At 42.0% G+C, this 13,254-nt stretch overlaps 1 protein-coding gene across 1 annotated transcript in view; it reads left to right on the forward strand.

Annotated features, from left to right (window-relative positions):
* The window catches only part of MAP3K15 (mitogen-activated protein kinase kinase kinase 15), a 123,895-nt gene that overhangs the window by 87,446 nt on the left and 23,195 nt on the right, over positions 1-13,254 (forward strand). The window contains 4 exon segments of the mRNA XM_053891780.1: positions 376-471; positions 6,709-6,796; positions 8,768-8,901; positions 11,167-11,294. Coding sequence (XP_053747755.1) covers positions 376-471; positions 6,709-6,796; positions 8,768-8,901; positions 11,167-11,294 — 446 coding nt within the window.

Consider the following 13,254-nt stretch of genomic DNA (forward strand, 5'->3'; position numbering starts at 1 on the left):
ATACTTTTCAAGTCTAGTAATTCCTTTGGTACCATAATACGTTATCTCACAAATAAGCTTCCTGTCTTTTGTGTGAAATTCTAAACTTTTGAGGACAGAGATCATATTTCTTTCCCTTTCTTGCTGCTCTGTGCTTTAGCACTGCATATATGGTAAGTTCTCGAGAATACAAACATAGGCAAGACCAGTGTCCCTGCTAGCAAAATTTTCATAGAGAAACAGAAGTCAAATTTGGGGGGTATCTGTTGAAACATTAATGAATCTTTCAAATTTGCAAAATGGAAGAAAATCTATTACTAGATTTTTCTGAAAAATTTACAAGGGTTATCATAACTTACATATGGTAAGCATTCTTATGTTTTTCCAATTTTACAGCATATCAAAGTTTGATGAACGGTGTTGTTTTCTTTATGTCCATGATAATTCTGATGACTTTCAAATCTACTTCTCCACTGAAGACCAGTGTAGTAGGTGAGTTACAGCTGATTGAGGTGTTTGCAAACTAATTATGGCAATTCACTTTTTTTTTTTTAAGGGAGAGAAAGTGTGAGCAGGGGAGGGGCAGAGAGAGAGGCAGAGAAAACCTTAAACAGGCTGCACGCCCAGCAGGGAGCCCAATGTGGGGCTCGATCTCACAACTCTGAGATCAGGACCTGAGCCAAAATCAAGAGTTGTATGCTTAACTGACTGAGCTACCCAGGTGCCCCATGTGGCAAATCAGTTTTAAGGGTCTTTGTTGTGAAAAATATTTGCCCTTTCTGAAATTTTAACTTTAAAAAAGTTACTTTTACAGCTTCATTGAGGGAAGAATCACATACCATGCAGTGTACCCATTGAAAGTGTACAATTCAGTCTTTTTTAATAAATTCCCAGTTTTGCCACCATCACCACGTTCTAATTTTAGAATATTTTCATGACCCCCAAAAGAAACCTGGTGTCCGTTAACACTTACTCCCCATTTTCCCTCACCCTAACCCCCCTAACCCCAGCCTTGTGCAAAAACTAATCTACTTTCTGTCTCTGGATTTGCCTTTTCTTGACATTTCATATAAATGTAATCATATCATATGTGGTCTTTTGTGTCTCACATTTTTTACTTATTATATTCCCATGGTTCATCTATGTTGTAGCTTGTGTGGGTACTTCATTCTTCTTGTGGCTGATCATTGTTCCATTGTATGGATATATTTGATTTAACTATTCATTTGGAAGGCACTTGGGCTATTTCCTCTTGTTGGCTATTATAAATAATGCTACTGTGAACCTTAACGTGCAAGTTTTTGCATGGACCTGTGTTTTCATTTCTCTTGGAGCTAACTTACTGGGTCTTAGGTAACTCTCTAACCTTTGAGGAACTGCCAGACTGTTTTCCCACTTGACATTGTCGTCAGCAGTGTACGAAAGTTCTAGTTTCTTCACATCCTTGCTACACTTGTTATTGTCTGTCCTGTTGATTACAGCCATCCTAGTGGGCAGTAGGTAGAATCTGATTGTGGTTTTGATTTGCATTTCCCTAATGACTGATGATAGTGAGCGTCTTTTCATGAGCTTACCGGCCATTTATATATCTGCTTTGGAGAACGATCTGCTCAAATCCTTCACCCAATTAAAAGAATGTTTTAAACTTTTTATTTTGGGAAAACATTCAGAGCTATAAGAATGTTTCAGAAGGGGCACCTGGCTGGCTTAGTTGGTAGAGTATGTGACTCTTAATGTCAGGGTCGTGACTTCAAGCCCTACATTGGGTGCGGAGCCTACTTTAAAAGTAAAAAAAAAAATTTTTAATGTTTATTTATTTTTGAGAGAGACAGAGACAGAATGCGAGTGGGTTGGGGTGGAGAGAGAGGGAGGCACAGAATCTGAAGCAGGCTAAATTTTTTTAAAATAAATTTTAAAAAAGAAAGTTTCTAATCTGGCCATTTGTAGCAACGTGGATGGAACTGGAGAGTATTATGCTAAGTGAAATAAGTCAGTCAGAAAGACAGATACCATGTGTTTTCACTCATACGTGAATCCTGAGAAACTTAACAGAAGACCGGGGGGAGGGAGAGGGGGAAAAAAGTTACAGAGAGGGAAGGAGGCAAACTATAAGAGACTCTTAAATACTGAGAACAAACTGAGGGTTGATGGGAGGTGGGGGAGAGGGGAAACTGGGTGGTGGGCATTGAGGAGGGCACCTGTTGGGATGAGCACTGGGTGTTGTATGGAAACTAATTTGATAATAAAATTTCTATATATCTATATATAGAGAGATGGATCTATACATATATATGTGTGTGTATATATATACATATGTATATATACATATATATGTGTATATATATGTATAGATCTCTCTCTACATATACACGTACATATATGTATATACATATAAAAGAAAATTTCAGAGAAACAGTACAAAGAATTTCCATATGTTTCATCCAGAATTCTCCAGTGTTACTCCTTTACCACATTTGTTTTACATTCCTCTCCATATGCATATGATTTTTTTTGTTCTGAACTGCTGAGGAATAACTTGCAGACATAATGCTTCATCCCTCTCTCTACTTGAGTGCATATTTCCTAAAAACAACATTCACTTGTATAATCACAGCACAGCTATCTAATCAGGAAATTAAGATTGATATGGTTCTGTAATCTACAGACCTTATCCCCATTTTACTTACTGTCCAACTAATGTCTTTCACAGCAAAACACAAGATTTTTTCTCAGCTCCGCGCTCCAATCCACGATCATGTGACATTTAATGGTCATATCTGTGTAGCCCCTGTTTATCTTCATCATTGCTTCCTTGTTTTTCTTGACTTAATGCTTCCAAAGGGTACAGGCCATTGATCGTGTGTAGCCCTTCAGTTGGGGGTTGTTGTTTCTCACGATTACATTAGCATCATGCATTTTGGGGAGGAACCTCACAGAAGTGATGTCCTGTCCTTCTCATGCACGACATCAGGATCTGTACAGCATCTTTGTCTCATTACTGGTGATAATAACTTGGCTTACCTGGTGAAAAGTGGTGTTTGCCAGGCTTCTCCCAGCTGTCCATTTTTAATGGCATTATTTGTATTTTTGTTAATGGTTTTAAGGATTCTTTACGTGTTCTGGATACAAGTCCTTTACCAGATACGTGATTTGCAAATAACTTCCCCGACCCCATTCTACGGGTGGTTTTTTCACTGTTGATGATGTTCTCTGCAGCACGGTTTTTAATTTTGATGCAGTTCAATTTATTTTTTGTCCTGTGATTTGTGTTTTTGGTGTCCTGTAAGATTTTGCCTAACCCAAGGTTTTTTATGGTGCTTCTTTTCTTCTAAGAGTTTTAGCTCTTACATTTAGGTCTCTGGTCGAGTTTGAGCTCATTCTTGTACATGGTGTCAAGTATGGTGTCCGGCTTCATTCTTTTGCTTGTGGATATGTGCTTGATCCAGCACATTTGTTGAAAAGACTATTCTTTCACCCACTTCACGGTCTTGGCAGGCTCAGAAAATCACTTGACCAGGGTCACCTGGGTGGCTCGGTCAGTTAAGCGTCAGACTCTTGATTTCAGCTCAGGTCATGAGCTTCCGATTCATGAGTTCCAGCCCCACATCGGGCTCTGTGCTCACAGCACGGAGCCTGCTTGGGATTCTCTCTCCTCCTTTCTCCGTCTCTCCCCTGCTTGTGTGTGTGCTTGCTTGCTCACGCTCTCTCAAAATAAATAAAAGTTTTAAAAAAAGAAAATCAATTGACCATAACCAGAAAAGTTTAGTTCTGGACTTACACTTCTATTCCATTGATCCGTATATCTGTTCTTAGGCCAGTACCACATTTTCTTTCTTGCTGTAGGTTTGCAGTAAGTTAGGAAATCAGGAAATGTGAGTCCTCCCAGCTTTGTTCTTGTTTTTGATAATTACTTTGGGTATTGTGGGTGCTTGCATTTCATGTGAATTTTAGAATCAGTTTGACAATTTCTGCAAAACAGGCAGCTATGATTTTGACAGGCATTGCAATGGCTATGTAGACCAATTTGAGAAGCGTTGCCATTCTAATCGTGTCACGGTAAGCCTTCGATGCCATGAGCATGGCACATCTTTCCATTTGTTTAGGTCTGTAATTTCTTTTGACACTTTTTTTGTAGTTTCAGTGTACACGTTTTATACTTCTTTAGTTAACTGTATACCTAAGTATTTTAGTTTTTTGATGCTATTGCAAATGGAGTTTTCTTAATTTCTTTTTCAGAGTGTTTCTTGCTAGTATATAGAAATATACTTGCTGAACTCATTTAGTGATTGTAATATTTTTATTTTTAAGATTAAAAAAATTTTTTTAATGCTTATTTATTCTGAGGGAGAGAGAGACAGAGTGCGAGCGTGGGAGGGGCAGAGAGAGGGAGACAGAGGATCCGAGGCAGGCTCCAGGCTCTGAGCCGTTGTCAGCACAGAGCCCGATGCGGGGCTCAGACTCACAAACTGCGAGATCATGACCTGAGCCGAAGTCAGACGCTTAAGCAACTGAACCACCCGGGCGCCCCTATGATTTTATTTTTTTTTAAATCTCTATACCCAGGATGGAGTTCAAACAACCCTGAGATCAAGAGTCACATGCTCTACCAAACAGAGCCAGCCAGGCACCCCAGTTCTCATACTTTTTATTGAATTTCTTAAGATTCTCTGTATACAGGATCATGTGTGCTGCAGATTGATAAAGTTCTTCCTTTCCAACCTGGATGCCTTTATTTCTTTTTCTTACCTAATTGCCCGATCAGTGCAATTGTTGAATACAAGTGGCAAGAGCAGATGTCCTGTCTTCTTCCTGAACTCAGGGGGCAAGCATCCAGTTTTTCACCAGTAAGCATGATGCTCCTGGCGGGTTTTTCTTCCTTCCTTCCTTCCTTCCTTCCTTCCTTCCTTCCTTCCTTTTAAATTTATTTATTTATTTTGAGAGAGTGCGCAAGAGAGAGTGAGGGGAGGGGCAGAGAGAAAGAGAGAGAATATCCCAAGCAGACTCTGTGCTGTCAGCACAGAGCCCGATGTGGGGCTTGAACCCGTGAACCATGAGACCATGACCTGAGCCAAAATCAGGAGTCAGACGCTTAACCGACTGAGCCACCCAGGCACTCTGTATTTACATAATATTTAAATTAGGTGTAACATACATAGAAGTGAAGTGTGTAAGGTGCACTTAGGTATATCAGCACCCTAGAAGGTGCCTCGTGCCCCTTTCCAGTCATTAACCCCCTTCCAGTGGTAACTATTTTGATTTCTGTCACCAATGGTTAGTTTTGCCTGTTCTTGACCTTCAAATAAATAGAACCATGAAGTGTTTACTCTTCCTCACTTATTTCTTTTCAAATAATATCCATTAGATTTAGCCATGATCTATGTACCATTTCATCCTTTTTATTGTTGTATAGTATTCCTTTGTGTGAATATACAGCAATCTATCTGTTCTAGTGGTGAACGTTTAGATTGTTTCTAGTTTGGTGCTATTATGAATAAAATGACCGTGACCTTTCTTGTACGTGTCTTTTGGTGAACATATACCCTGATTCCTGTTGAGTATATACCTAGAAGTTGGAGTTACTGGGATGTACGGCAGGTTTATATTCAGCTTTGGTTGATGCTTTCCAAAGCGGGTGCATCACTTCACACTTCCAGCAGCAGTGCACGAGCATTCCACGTGCTCCATACATGGACAAGAAATGGTCATGTCTTTTATATTCTAGTTATTCTGGTGAATTCGTATCCTATGTCTCCTAAGAAGTCTGACTCTTGGTTTTCCCAGCTTTCAGAGATTAGAAGAAGCAAAGGTGGGATGGGTTGCAGAAAATAACGTTTTAACGTTTTGTGGAAATTGTCTGGAAGTATACAATACCCTTCCCTATGATCGTGTGAGAAAACCATAAAAATTTTGCAAGTCAAATCTCTTGTACGTAAATAAACAACTGCACAAATGTCGGAAGTGGCTGATGTGGCCCAGCAGCATCCGTGAGAAAGACCTGGGGGTAATAGTTGATGTTAAGCTTCATCTGTGTCAAGAGAATGATGAGTCCATCTTACACATTTCCTCCTCACCCCTCTCCTTAAGACCTTACTGTTTACAAAGAACTAGAGCGTCGACAACTTGAGAGGTGATGATCCCACTGTCCTTAGCGCTGATTAGGTCACATCTGGAACACTGGTCTTAGGGCCAGACGAGGAGAGTAATGCAGGGACACCTTTGAAGAATTGCCTGCTACTGGAGTGACTGCAAAACAAATCCTGGAGGAAACATTGAGGGAACAAGGAGGAAAGATTTACAGGGATTTAGTAAATTTACGTACTTTTCTAATGGACTGTTACATAGAAAAGGGATTAATTCTAAGCAGTCTGTGGATGAGACCCACCTAAAAGGAGTCTTAGCTCAGTGAGAAGCTTAGCTTCTCATCAAGTTGTCCACGGAATAAGCAAACTTGTGAGGTAATGAGTTCTCTGTCACTGGAGATGTTCAGGCCTCAGTTGGGCAACCAGTTGGTGGGGCTCCTGTATAGAGAGGACTCAAGTATCACGTTGAGTAGTTGAACTAGATTAGAAAACCATTAAAGTACTATGTCAAATCAAGGAGTAGATTGATTATTCCATGAAATTGTACAAACTTGCTTTATGTAACCACAGTTTAATGTAATAAGGCTAAGTTAAAGCTATGGAGCATGAGTGATGATAATTAGCATCTTTGTGACATTTGCTGTTCTAGGTTTTGCGCTTTGGTCAAAGAGATGATAAGCAACACAATGGGTAGTACAGTGGAGCTGGAGGGGGAAACCGATGGGGACACCTTAGAGGTGAGTCATAGAAGACCTAGAACATGGAAAAAAATATTTATTGTGTCTTTGATGCTGAAAGAAAACATCCCATTTTTTGTGAGAATCCTTCCTATTTAAAAATACTCTCGAATGAATGAGCTAGCTATCACTATCTGTGACTTTCAGAGATTAAGTTGAATATGTCTGTAGAAGAACCTCATTACTTCGGGATCTTCTCAGCCGGAATATTTAAGAAAAATTTGGCATGGACTAAAGTAAAATTTTATTTTGTGTACAACATATGGATAGGGTTTTCTCTGCTGATTAATAATGTTTGTGAGACTACAAGAGAAATAGTTGGTCAGCTCATTGTACCCGTTCATCTACGGGTGGGCATGGGGTTGTGTCCATATCTTGGCTACTGTAAATACTGCAGTAAACATAGGTGTGCATGTATCTCTTTGAATTGGTGTCATTTTCTTTGGGTAAATACCCACAGCATTGGAATTGCTGGATCATGTGGTAGTTATATTTTTAACTTTTTTTTTTTTTAGTTTATTTATTTTGAGAGAGAGCAAGAGAACGCACAAGCAGAGGAGGGGCAGAGAGAAGGAGAGACAGAATGCCAAGGAGTCTGCACGCCATCAGTGCAGAGCCCGATGCGGGCCTCAGGTTCACGAACCACGAGATCATGACCTGAGCCAAGATCAAGAGTCAGATGCTTAATCAAGTGAGCCACCCAGGCACCCCTGTTTTTTGAGGAGCCTCCATACTGTTTTCCACAGTATCTGCACCAGTTTGCCTTCCCAACAGTGTACAAGGGTTCCTTTTTTTCCACATCCTCGCCAACACTTATTTCTTATCTTTTTGATAATTGCCAGTCTGACAGGTGTGAGAACCCTGAGCTCTTTTGGGCAACACAGCTCTCCTCCACGGTTACTACAGTGTTAGACGTGTGTTTAAATATTGCACAATTACTCAGGTTGGCCACTAATTGAGGTCCTCCCATTGATGACAATTTAATGCTATTTTACTATCAAGTTAGTTTGAAATTCATTCTTTGAGGTTTCTTTCAGAAAATATCAAAAGGATTCATTTTAATCATTGACTCACGTACTTGAATTCTTAGTTTAGAATCAAAGTTTGTTGTGGAAATGAACCAAGAGATGCACTTTGAAGGTAACAGATGTGGGGGCCGAAAACGGTGTGAGAGAAAAGGCTTTTGTGGAGCATGCTGATGTCTGGTTAAATCAGACATGATGGGAACTTGTTAGTGATCCTAACTGTCATGAGCATCTTTCAAAGTGTGTGTGGAAGGAACCCACACACGTTCTGTGCGCTTCTGTAAGTACGCACAGCGGATCACAAAAAAAGAACAAGTATGGCTCAGCCTAGAGATATGTTGGTTTTAATCATCGAAAAGGACCAACTAGAATGCAGCTGCACAACACCTTTTGATAATGAGATTGGGGGGACAAAACTGCAGTGGCGGTTATAGGCAGAATGTGTGCGGTGTGTGTGGTGCTAGGTCTGTTCTTCTAAAAGGCGGAAGGCCCTGCTTATGTGCTTTGTATTAAGACAATTTTAATTTTTATCGACCTTCAGTTCTTCTCTGGGCTACAGAAAAGGATCGGTTTCCTGAGAAGGTAATGAGGGATCATGCAGGAGGGCACCTCTTTGGGGCTCTTGGCATGCTTAGAAGCCTTTTTAAATTGCAGCATTAAAGTGGGCAGAATCTCCCAACACTGAGCCCATGAAGTTACCTATGGCTCGTAGTTTTGAATTTCTTGGATTCCATTTCATAAAATCATGTTGTTAATATATGAGTAACTGAGTATGACCCTTTTAAAGTCATTACGTATTGAAAATAGCATAACCTAAGGAATGTGACCTGCCCGGGACTCAGATAACATTTTTTATAAATAAAAACTTGCAGGACAATGTTTAGGTTTTTATGGGGCTCCACCATAAGTTGTGTGTTTTTTGATCCTGTTGCTTTGCCTTCTTCAGTATGAGTATGACCACAATGCCAACGGCGATAGGGTCGTGCTGGGGAAAGGCACGTACGGGATCGTATATGCCGGAAGAGACCTGAGCAACCAAGTGCGAATAGCCATCAAGGAAATCCCAGAGAGAGACAGCAGGCAAGTCGGGGAGGGCCATCCTTGTTGTCAGTTGCCACCTTCACACCCAAACCCTGTGCCCATCAGTGCTGGTGCGGGGGACTGAAGAACGAAGTCATTATGTCATCAAAAAATTGAACATTCTCTTGCGGTAATGGTGATTTGTTGTTGTTCTTTGCGTATCGTAAGTGGCTGGAGAAGACGGAATAACTTTACTTGAAGGCATGTGGAATGCCAAGAGTCCTATCCTAAAAGAAAACTTTTTTATTTCCACTCATCAACTAGGTCTGAAATTTTACATTTTTACATAGCTAGACATTGGCAAATTTTTTTAAATGTGGCTCTGCTTTAATTCACATTGTCATAATTGTAAATGGCTATCATTTTTTTTTAAAGCTTATTTCTGAGACAGAGAGAGACAGAGCATGAGCGGGGGAGGGGCAGAGACAGAGGGAGACACAGAATCTGAAGCAGGCTCCAGGCTCTGAGCCATCAGCCCTGAGCCCGACGCGGGGCTCGAACTCACAGACCGTGAGATCATGACCTGACCTGAAGTCAGTTGCTCAACTGCCTGAGCCACCCAGGCGCCCTGTAAGTGGCTATTATTTATTCAAATGTATCATTACAGAAAATTAAGCGTGGCAAAAAGAAAATTAGCTTTTTGCAGTACAGGCTCTTTTTAATACCCTGCCCTTGAATCTCACCCTCAAAGATTTTGGGTATTTTTTTTTAAACCACCACAACTACTAACTTATTTCTTCAACATTGTTTTGAGTCTAATTAAATATGTATGCCTTTTTAAATTCACACCCCCCCCCCACCAATTCTAAACAAGAACGTGGCATCATTGACTGTCGAGTGTTTTTGTAGAGAAGCTTCATACACAACAATGGCCACTACGTAAGTGTGGTCACATGACATCTGCGTGTTGCTTTCAGTGCTGGACACTGAGGGACACGTGCAAATATCCTTCCGTCCTGGTGGTCACTGAATCATTAGTTATAAGTGCTTTCTAGCAGCCATAAGACCTTTCATCGTCCCTTTGTTCATTTATTCACACATTCATTCATCTGTCCCTTCATTCGTAATGGGATTGCGTGTTCTCCTGTTTGAGTTAAAAGGCCGGTCCTGAAATGAACTCCTCTAGCTGCATCTAAGGCTGAGGAAGATTAAATGACTTTTCCCAGCATGTGAGGAGTCAAGACTAGGATCTACACTCTGGAATTCCTTGTCCAGTACTGTCTCTTAGGATCATGCTGGATAAGGTACCGCAGTTGTATCGCGGGGAAATTGCTGGCATGTACCACCTCCTTTGGTCGCAGCACTTAAGCTTTTCATTGCCGAGAGCTTTTCCTGGGATTTTAGAGCTAGAAAGGATCTTAGACACTGTTTTTGTCCCATTCCCTAAATTTAGAGCTGAACTTAGGCTGTCAACCCTTGCCTGGGGGTAAGAGCAACAAGTGCCATCATAGAGGGGCACGCAGAATGTTTGTAGGACAGGAGAGGAACTAATTACTTTTCCTGGGTGAGTTGTGGTCTTTGAGGGATGAGTAGGAGCTCTTCTGACAGAAAAGAGGAAGCCCAAAGCGTCCTCTGCTGCGGGAAGAACAGAGCTGTTCAAGCACAGAGTGTATTCGGAGAACAACAGATTACCTGTTGTGACTTGAATGTAGGATGGGGGTGGAGGGCTCTTGAGATGAGGCAAAAATTTTAAAAGATGTAGTTTGACTGGAGTTTGAACTCCTCGTGTGCCATGTTAAGCAATATGGTCTTTATGTGGATTTCATGAAGAGAAGTGATAGGATGAGGTATGCAGTTTAGGAAGAGAAAATACAGTGACCAGAGGTTGAATATACTAAAGAAGCCAGACACTGGGTTAGGAGGTCTATAGTGTAAAGTGAGTGTGTGGAATGAGACTCGAGGGCAGCTGAGGAGAGAACCTTCTGGAACGCTACCACTCTTCATGAGAGACAGAGGAAGAGGACCTGCTCAGAGAGGCAAAGGGTAGTTGGAGAGTGTAGACCTAACCATAGCAGCCATTCATCGAGTACCCACCGTACACCAGGCGCCATCGGATGCCTGAGAGACGTGACACCGCTTTGGCCTTGAGCGGCCCTGTGTGGCTAGTATTCTTACGGGAAGCCGGGGACTCTCACGGGAGCCAAGGGAGAGAACATTTGCAGAAAGAAGGAACGGCCAGGAGCAAGACAGGGACTGGCACAGTGCCGTGTGGGCCCCAGGCCGCAGGGATCTGGCAGGTGATGCTGGCTTTGTTTTTCTTCCTAGGTACTCGCAGCCCCTGCATGAGGAGATAGCTCTGCATAAGTACCTCAAGCACCGCAATATCGTTCAGTACCTGGGCTCTGTCTCCGAAGATGGCTACATTAAGATATTTATGGAGCAGGTGCCTGGGGGTGAGTAGTCACTAGGATTCTGGTCTCGTGCTCTGAAATTCATTGATGAAAATATAATAGGAACATCATTACCCATCTTGCCACTTAAAAAGTGGCAGACCTGTCGTTTAGATGTGGCGGAACATTTGTTTCTCAGAGGAGTCGGATACAAACTTTTCGATGTCGCATAGTCTATTGCTGGCTTCATTCAATCATCAAATATTCATTGAGGATCTACTGAGTGCCAGCTGCTGGGCTGAGCGCTGGAGACAGATGAATTAAAGCATAGTCTCCAGCCTTGAAGCTTTCGGTCTGGGAGTTTAAAGATGGCTTGGAGAAGAGGGGACAGAGGTCTTAAAAATGACACTGCAAAATAACATGTTTACTGTGAAATCAAACACCAGTGCTTTCTCCACAAAATCCCCCGTATGCAGGCAGTATTGTGTGGGGGAAGAGTTCCTCTGATCTGGAGCCCGGAGTGTCTAGTTTGAATTGGTCCCTCCATCTGCAGGCTGTGTGACTTCAGGCAAATTCTTCACCTCTGTGGCCCCCCCCCTCGGTTTCCTCATTAAATAAATGAACTGTAAGGTCGGAGTAATAGGGGCGCCTGGGTGGCTTAGTTGGTTAAACGTCCAACTTCAGCTCAGGTCATGATCTTGTGGTTCTTGGGTTCGAACCCCATGTCAGGCTCTGTGCTCAAAGTGTGGAGCCTGCTTGGGATTCTTCTCCTCTCCCTCTCCTCTCTCTCTCTTTCAAAAATAAATAAAAGTTAAAAAAATACCCTGCATTTAAAAAATAAAGTAAAATTGAAGTAATAATAGTTACCATAATGATTGGAGTAGTACTAATTATTGGAACAATAGTGACCCTAGCTCAGTGGGTTGTTGGATGGATTAAATAAGATAGTGTATGTAAAGCTTTTAAAATGGTGCCTGGCAGAGAGCAAGAGCTCATTAAGTGTTCATTTAAAAAAGTAATAAAATTGGGGCACCTGGGTGGCTCAGTCAGTTGAGCATCTGACCCTTGATTTCAGCTCAGGTCATGTTCCCAGGGTCATGGGATTGAGCCCCATGTCAGGCTTTGTGCTCTGAGCGTAGAGCCTGCTTGAGATATTCTCTCTCTCTCTCTCTCTCTCTCTCTCTCTCTCTCTCTCTCTCTCTCTCTCTCTCTCCTTCCCTCCCTCTTCCCCTCCGCCTCCCCCTTTGCCCCTCTCCCCCATTTGCATGCTCTCTCTTGCTCTCTAAAATAAAAAAATAAAAAACAAAATAAATAATGATAATTATGATCTGAATACAAACACTAAAACTTCAGTTAGAAATCTGTATTCATTCATCTAACCAACAGTTATTAAGAGCCTGCTATTCTCTTAAGAGCTTAAATGTGTATCTAGCCAGGAAGTGGGCTAGATTTTGAAGGTTACAATAAAGATAAAATGGTTTGTTCTTCCCTCCAGTTGCTCATAGTCTAGCAGAAAATATATCATTGCTGTTCACATTATTTGATATTCTAAGGGCGAGGTTTAAGGATGGCAGAATTGTAGATAGATGTGCACAAACCCTTTTACATGTGGAGAAACTGAGGCAGGTGGCAAGGTTCCTGTAGCACTGTGGAAGGTGTCAAGCTGAGGCTGGCTGCTGCCTGAGGGCCTGCAATGATAACCTCTGAACCAGATGCTTAGAATTGTTTTCTTTGGGCCCAAAGGTTCAATGTTTAGTATAACTGAGTCAGGGGCTGGGGGGATGGTAAGATAGTCCTGCCCCTGTGACCTGGCCCCGAGGGCTTCTCCCAGTGGAGATGGACAGACCCCGGCTTCTCTGATCCCAGTCCCCGTCTCCCTGAATGGCCCCTCATTCTGGTCCTGTCCACCTGATTTCCCGGCAAGGTATATACAATGTGGCTTTGACCCAGGCTGAACAGCCGAGACATTCGTGCAGAATCTCCAGCGGGGGGCTGGTCCTCTCAAGTCCAGAGTGCTTGTTGC

This window comes from Panthera pardus, unplaced genomic scaffold, assembly GCF_024362965.1.
Source record: "Panthera pardus isolate Hobbes unplaced genomic scaffold, ASM2436296v1 HiC_scaffold_27, whole genome shotgun sequence".
In the NCBI taxonomy this organism is placed as follows: domain Eukaryota; kingdom Metazoa; phylum Chordata; class Mammalia; order Carnivora; family Felidae; genus Panthera; species Panthera pardus.